The sequence below is a fragment of the Limulus polyphemus genome, unplaced genomic scaffold (genome assembly GCF_000517525.1).
Source record: "Limulus polyphemus unplaced genomic scaffold, Limulus_polyphemus-2.1.2 Scaffold278, whole genome shotgun sequence".
NCBI lineage: Eukaryota > Metazoa > Arthropoda > Merostomata > Xiphosura > Limulidae > Limulus > Limulus polyphemus.
Window position 1 is genome coordinate 626,902 of NW_013665888.1, and position 8,513 is coordinate 635,414.

An 8,513-nucleotide genomic window follows, 5' to 3' on the forward strand; every position below is an offset into this window, starting at 1 on the left:
ATAACCCCCTGAAGCATCATGGCGATTGTAATAGTGTTAGTAATATATATATAATCCTCTGAAGCACCATTTTGATTGTAATAGTGTTAGTGATACAGGTAACCCCCTGAAGAACCATGTCGATTGTAATAGTGTTAGTAATATATATATATAATCCTCTGAAGCACCATGTTGATTGTAATAATGTTAGTGATACAGGTAACCCCCTGAAGCACCATGTCGATTGTAATAGTGTTAGTAATATATATATAATCCTCTGAAGCACCATGTTGATTGTAATAGTGTTAGTGATACAGGTAACCCCCTGAAGCACCATGTTGATTGTAATAGTGTTAGTGATACAGGTAACCCCATAAAGCACCATGTTGATTGTAATAGTGTTAGTAAGTTAGGTAACCCCCTGAAGAACCATGTCGATTGTAATAGTGTTAGTAATATATATATATAATCCTCTGAAGCACCATGTTGATTGTAATAGTGTTAGTGATACAGGTAACCCCATAAAGCACCATGTTGATTCTAATGGTGCTAGTAATGTAGGTAGCACCTTAAACACCAGTTGAGTGCACTTATTGATACCATTCAAACAGTGTATATACAAAAAATTAGTACCACCCGATTAACTCACGACTCAATTTTAACTCGTAACTCTATCAAAGTACAATCTTGTTGAAACGAACGAAACATAAACCCTACAGTTTCTAAACTTCTTAACATGTAAATGACTAGGTACCATTTCAGTCATCTTCTGTTAGTTTTTTACATTCATTTATACAATGCAATATGCAACGCTTCAGTAAAATCTGGTTTTAATCTACTTTTATTACACAGTCGTTAATGTAAGTTTGTTGCATGGTTCCAATTTCTAAGATTCTAATAAATCTAATTATTAGAAGAATGGAAGTAAAAACGACAGGTACTGCATGCTGATTATGTTAGTTTATACTGGGATTAAGTACGTTTCGAAGATAAGATTTGACCTTGAGGACTTTAATCTGTTTTTATGTCTCGATCATGAGGATACAAACCGAATACTCTGTACACGATTCATCCATGAGAAATTAATGAGGTTATAATGCATTACACACGATTTGTCTTAGGCTTAGAATTGGTGAACTTGTATAAAATTTACAGTCACAATTGATTATATTAATATTCTACATTCGGCGTGTCATCAAATCCTTCTGTAGACAAACATTAATTGAAATTTTAGTCCAGCTCAAATTGACAAGTTGTTATTTTTTATTACATTTATCAGTTGTTGTTTTTTTTTCTTTGTTTCGTTAACAGCATGTCTGTATCTGCTCTGCCTGGTGGGAAGGAACCATTAAAACATGCATGAATTTCGCCTATTTAAAACTTTTAAACGTGATCTCTTATTGATATTCTCTCTGTTATCTTTGTCTCTTGTTTATCAGGAAAAACTTATTATATTTGATACAAGAATGTACTATAATTTAAAAACAAAACGAAAATGGTCGCCTTCTACAGTTGAGGGCTGTTTTCTCTCCCTCAGGCCCAATCTCAGAGGCACATTTTCAACCAACCAGCTGGAATGTCGGATGGGTTGGCTGCAGCTAGCCTGTACGAGCCAGGTGTCCATCAAGTTCAATATGGATGAAATGTATGACAATCATTACTTTATTCTTGCATGCTGTATGTGTGGTGATGGATCTGATAAGAACTGGGGGTGGGAGAGTATGCATGAGGGTCAGGCAGAGTAGGCGAAGGGGTATCTCAAGTGCGCGTGTTTTAACACTCCAATCATAGTGAGATACAAAGCTCGTGTAGTATGTTAAATGAAAAATGTGTACTTGTGATATGACGTCATCTCGTGCTGTTTTAGTGTTATGTGTTTTTCAGAAGAAGTGATTTATAATGTATGATTTAAAATTTTTCATCTTTAAAATGTAAATTTCGCTGCAAATGGTAATTGTTTTTTTAAGTAATCTTTGTAATCTACTCCCATACTATAAAGCCTTTACGTTATTACGATAAAATAAAAAACTAATATAATCGTTTAATAAACAAATAAAACTCAAACAATGTAGAACAAATGATGTTCAGTCCCCTAGAGAAGTTAACATTTAGTTGCTTTTTTTTCTTTTCGTTTAGTGAAAAATATGATTCTTTATGTGAAAAAAAAAATGTGTTACTTAACATAGATTTGTTGTTTTTCTGCTGGTGTGTTAGTATTATAAAAATAAAAGTGGCAAAGCAATGTTATACTTCTATAAGTATGAAACAATTGTGTTACAGGTCTTGGTTAACATTCAATCACTCGAAATCACTTTTTTTTTCTTAAGTTGCGAGTAATTGTTTAAATTCATGGAATGACGTCATATATAAATTAACTTAGATTACAACTCTGACATCAGAGTATAATCTGAACTTCAGATTCAGGTCTCAGAGGCAAAGGATCTGTTATGTTGGTTCTAATTTTTAGGAATTTCAATGTAAAAAATGTCTTATGAAGGATCCATTATTACAGTGTGTGGCTTAGCAAAATAATTACTTCTTGTTGGTGTTTCAATAAAACCTCCACCTAACTGCATGTCATAAAACAGTATTTTTCAGATTCTTTCACAATTTTATGTATTCAAGTTAGTTCCGGAAGAAATAAAACCACAGTAGTTTTTTTTCTGTTTGAAAAGAAAAACAAAAATATTTTATAAATCACGGCAACTCGTTTCATGCTTAATGTTCAATTTTATTATCACTAAATATATATATATATATATATATATATGTATTTATTACTAATATGTCTGTTGTCGTCCTAGTCACGTGATATCGTTGTGTCTTGAGAAGTGTTTCTCCACCACCGGGCCGCGGACCAAACGTCGGTCCGTAGCATTTTCACGAAACCAAACATAAACTTACAGAATATTCATATGTAAATCGTAATTGTTTTCCATTGTACTTGCATTTTAGTGGTCCACGACAGTTTAGGGAGGCAGCGAGCTGGTCTAGAGCATTTTATATTGTAATATTTGTATGACTACCTTTGAAGTGAATAAACAATTACAGGCTTGGAAGTAAAGTTTAAATATATTTCGACGATTTGAACTTCCACAGGTGCTATATTGAAAATCCAAACATTGTTTGGGAACATTTTATACATTTTATGTGGAACAATTATAGGTACTTTTTTTAGATCCACTAATGCTGTATAAGCATCGTGTTTTTTTTCCTCTGACAAAATATTCTAAAGGTTTATAAGCATCACGTATAAACATTTAACAACACATTAGGGTTATGTTATTTCAGAAAACGATCAGAATAGGATGTGTACAACAATAGTGATGAACATACTGAGTCATATGTTAATTGTTGGTTCTTGGAAAATAATTTATTTTCCATATATTTATGTTGTAGCGTTGTAACTTTAATCACATTATAATATATATATATATATATTTGTTTTCTGTTTTTCGACTTGCAGGGAAGAAATGATCATCACCATCTCTAGTGGGTGCACTTGAAAAGCTAAGCCTAACTTCCGGCACATGTGTATCCACATCTGTACGTGCATGTACAAACGTTTTGCTCCAATGTTTTGTTACTGGTTGGGATAAATGTGGCTGTACACATACATACAAGAAGAAAAAACAAACAAACAGATAAACAAAAATAAAATACAGTAACATGCACCAACTTCAGTTCGAGACATCAGAACAGAAGCATAACAAAACTTTTTGTGCCATATCTCAAAACTACGACGGTTTGTTTGACAAATTTGTTTGTTTTTTTCGTTTACTACCTATCATTGTTTTGTTTATTGCTTGTTTCATTTTTTTTTCATTTTAAACTTTTGAGAATCTTATTCTCATGCTGAAGATGAAGATGATGATGATGATGCTTCAAACGAATAAAATACGTTCCATTGATAAAAATGGGACTTCCGGAAGTAGTATTCATCCACGAATAGAGCTTATCCTATAGTTGGATTGAACCTGGTCTTCGGAAGTTGGTCGTTTCATCTTAAGCAGTTGCTGTTTTAGCTTCACTGATTGGCGGATAGAAAGCAGCGAAATCTGGACGCAAAAACTTGAATCTTCTGCTGAAAAATGACAATGTCATACATAAAAAGTTGTGTCTAAGATACATAGTCAGATGTCTTTAAATAGACGAATTACCTGGCCAGTAAGGCTGTGTAATTGAGCAATTTCTTTTGCCAAAAGTTTAAGAACGAAAACTGATCAACACCATTAAATGAGCTTCTTATCAGTTTTGAAAATTGCACGTTTTTAAAGGTGATCAAACTCATTTTGAATGTTAATTCTTTTCATAAAAAATATCTGAACAAAATTAAGGATTAAAAAATAATCTCGAAACTTTGGGTAAAGTAACAATATTTTTTTCGTACATGTATTGACAATTTTTATATTGGTTTATTATCTTACCATTGGAAACTTTAAGAAAGTGGTCAGAGTCTGTAATAAGTCGAACTTTGTATAATTTTCGGACAATTAAATTGAAGTAAGAAAGGAAAATGTTTTTTGAAAGTCCGTAAACATTCGGTTTTAAGAAAGCTAAAACAACGTTTTTCTTGTTAACCCTTTTTTTATTAACCGAAAGAATAAAATGTTTTTTGAAAGTCCGTAAACATTCGATTTTAAGAAAGCTAAAACAACGTTTTTCTTGTTAACCCTTTTTTTATTAACCGAAAGAATAAAATGTTTTTTGAAAGTCCGTAAACATTCGATTTTAAGAAAGCTAAAACAACGTTTTTCTTGTTAACCCTTTTTTTTATCAACCGAAATAATAGAATGTTTTTCCATGGATTATTTTATAATAATGTAATAAAAGAAGCGACTTTTTTTTTATAAAGCTACAATATATTTCAGTTAAGATTATATTGTTATTCTTGTGACCTCAGAACCAATTAATATTTAATGCTAATCTTAAACACAAGACATAAAAAAAACGACAAACGTATGAGTTTTTAACTTAAGTTAAAAAATATCTATATTATACCTTCTTTTAAATTACTTATAGAGTGCCCGTTTCTCTGGAGCCTTTTTCTCAATATTATCATAAGTAATTTGCAGCCAAACACAGTGTCTTACAAATTATAGAAAATTTTGTTTTGGTATAGTAAAAAAAAACATTATCTAAGCTAAAAATAACTGTCAGATACTTGGACTGGTATCTATGATATTATGACGTAGTCAAACATATATGCAGAGCAATATGTTACAATACTGAATAACAATGTTGAAGGAATTTCTTTGGATTACTTGAAACCTTAGTTAAAAACTGAACAGAAATTTAGATTATTCTATACGCTGTTATGTCTACGTAAAAAAAAATGTAAACGTTTATAATGATTTCAAAAATATTTAGTTTATACAGGATCTTTTTTTTTACTTTCTTGTTTTACATCTCTGTTTTGAAATGTGTACTTCGCGTGCTTTTCATTGTGGAGGTAGGTTCATGCCAAAAAGAGAATGGAATTCAGCTCACGTTTTGATATGTATATAAAAAATATAGGCCTTAATCTGTGATGGACATTTTGAAGTATTCTGGAATGTTTTAGATTGACTTAAAGACAAATCCACAGTAACGGTTAATTTGAGCGCTTTTTATGCGCAAGTTTAACTGCAGAACGTTTCGTTTAAGAATAAAATGTTATGATTTAATACAGTTTATTTACTTCGCTTAATAATTCAACATAATTTCAAATATATTAAACATCTACGGTCAGTAACAAGGCAGGGTCAATGCAGGTTCGATTTTGTTTTAACGTCATCACGTAACCAAAGACCACTAGTTATCTAACATCTGTATATGGCAGTAGGATGGTATTGTTTGTTTGGTGTTATGCATAACGCTGGTATCGAAACCGAAATTTTAGTGTTATAAGTCCTTAGGCACAGGAGCTAGTAAACGATACATTTCGACTTATGTAGCTAACGTATTAAAGTTGAAAATAGTAAATATCACAACACAAAAATGTTTTAAATTTTTTCACTAGGTTTAAAAATAAAACATTCGAGAACTGTATATGATAATCGAACAAAAATGTCTCTGTAATAATTTAACCTCTCAAGTTTTGTTTCTTTCTCGGATTTTAGTAAAAATCGACATATCTGTTTTTTGTTCTTTACAAATGGTACAAAACCATGTTTATGCGAAGGCTTGGTCACAGAACACGAAAATTCGTTAATTTTATTTCAGAAAGTTTGGAGTATGGAATTGGAATTCTATTTGTTTTGAAATGTTAAAAAATAACTTAATGTTTCAGTTCAGGATCCATATTGGGAGTAAACGTTTTTACGATAAGGATTTTAAACAGCGTGTTTTATTGGATTTAAATAGCAAAGAAAGCGTTAAGCCTAGAAAAAAAAAAGCATTTTAAGGGAATGAGACATTTAGAAGAAACCTTAAATACGATAAAAGAACAAAGGTGATAAGTACAGGAAGCGTGACTGCTAAATATAATTGTAATTTTCTTAGTGGTTTAAAAAAAAATCAGTGTACAGTGAAATTGATTCGTAACAACCATTTCCTGAAATTGAATCATGTACGTTCAATATATTGATGGGCCTGTGAGGGCTGAAATAAATTAATGTTATGTAACAGAGTGATTTCTTCAGTTAAAGATTATGTGCTGAATTTGTTGCCCTCGGTGTTTCTGTACAGCATGAAAAAAAATTCGATATTACAGTCAGTGTATAAATGTGAAATAAATGTCAATAGGCTACACGCCCAGCTTTTAGGAGTGTCTTGGGATATGATTCGTCCCGAATAAAAAAAAAGGGTTTTGTCATAAATATTTCTGTCTCGTTCTTGTCTCCTGGCGTTAAAAAAAAATATATCAACTTGAAAAACTTCTACTTTATCTTGTTATTACATTTTAAAAATAAATAAAATGTCAAAGTGTAAAATGTTTACTATTAATTTAATGGCTGTTGTTGTTTTCTTTGTGCAAATTTACACGGTGAGCTATCTGCACTGTGTCTAGTGCGGAGAACTGAACCATGGATTTTAGCATTGTTAGTTACTGACCCACAGGGTAAAAAAAATTAATGGAAAAATTGTTAAATGTACACCTTTATAAATATAACAGTATTTGGAAGAAGAGGCAGAGCCCCCCCTCCAACTCGAGCGCCCCCTTCCCTCTTTCCTGTGACAAGAACCTTCGGGTCTAAGTATATACATACATACTAACACACACACACACACACACACTGTGAATGTATATGGAATTCTGAAATTATAGAGAGTGAATAACTACCAAAACACGCTGGGGGGTGGGGGGTGTATAATAAAGAGAGTACGCTGTATAACAAAGAAAAGCTTTTGGCGTACCATGAAATTCACTTACTATTAAACTAACAAAGTATTATTTTTGCTTTGTTTTTTATTATTTTGTAATAAGGGACGCGGGTTAGGCCTGCGCTAGACCTCCTTCGAAGCTGTGGGTGTGTTATAAGAGTGACAATCAATTCCTTAGCTTGAACGATGGGTGGAAGTAACTCTCATTTATTTATCCAAGGGGAAGTAACTCATTTATTTATCCAAGGGGAAGTAACTCTCATTCGTACCGGTTAGGAGAGAATCGATTAAACATAAAGTAACATTAATATGTGTTGTTATTCACGTGCTTCTTTCACATCACCTTTATTTTGTGTATGTGTGTGTGTAAATATTGGTTTTCTGTCGCTGATCTTTATATTTTTGTCTGCTGTTTCTAGGATTATCTGAAAGTTCAAATCAAACATTTTAATACTTTTTTAAATCTTTGTTCAGAAATGTGTTAATGTACGTTTCAGTTTTGAAATAATTATAAGATAAGCGTTCCAAGAAAATTTTGTATATAGTTGATAATGTTATATTCGACCTCAATATATATCTATATATACGCTTGTTTCAAGTTAAGCACAAAGTTACACAAAGAGGTATCTGAGTTCTGCCCATCACGGGTATCGAAACCCGGTTTCTAGCGTTGTAAGTCCGCAGACATGCCGCTGTGCCACTGGGGGTGAGGGTTTATAGAGAGGGAGACATTGCATTTCTCATCTTGTACGCCACTCCGTCCTTTCTGGGCAACTCGTCTTGAAACTTCGAGGGCATATACCTTACTCCAATACGCCCAGAAACTTTTGTCAATTTTTAGGTCTCCGTTTTGGGAGACATATATATGTGTATATAACCAACTTTGATTAATATAGAAAGGAATACTCAAAAAGAATCTTATTTTAACAACTTGGAACTGAATATTATAAAGCAATTATCAGGCAAGAAAATGGCAACCAGTCGACAGCACCCGCCGCCTGAAGAGCTAATTAATTAACGGAATAGCGGGATTGACTGTTAAACTATAGGCAACACTTTAGCTAATGATAATATGAAATTTTTTGATTGCTACAGTGTATACCCTACTTCCTCATGGTGGTCATTGCTACAGTAGATACCCTACTTCCTCATGAGGGTCATTGCTAAAGTGGATACCATACTTCCTCATGATTCTACTGTAGCAATGACCTACCCTACTTCCTCATGAT

General features: G+C 32.5%; 1 protein-coding gene across 3 annotated transcripts in view; it reads left to right on the forward strand.

The window, feature by feature from the left end:
* The window catches only part of LOC106456992 (pre-B-cell leukemia transcription factor 1-like), a 224,263-nt gene extending 217,482 nt beyond the window's left edge, over positions 1–6,781 (forward strand). For 2 of the 3 annotated variants that reach the window (XM_013916376.2, XM_013916377.2), the window contains exons 8-9: positions 1,517–1,624; positions 3,446–6,781. In XM_013916376.2, coding sequence (XP_013771830.1) covers positions 1,517–1,621 — 105 coding nt within the window. In that variant the 3' untranslated portion in view covers positions 1,622–1,624; positions 3,446–6,781. The remainder of the gene's footprint in view (positions 1–1,516; positions 1,625–3,445) is intronic. The other variant, XM_013916378.2, reaches the window with a different exon arrangement.
* Positions 6,782–8,513: the final 1,732 nt, after the last annotated feature.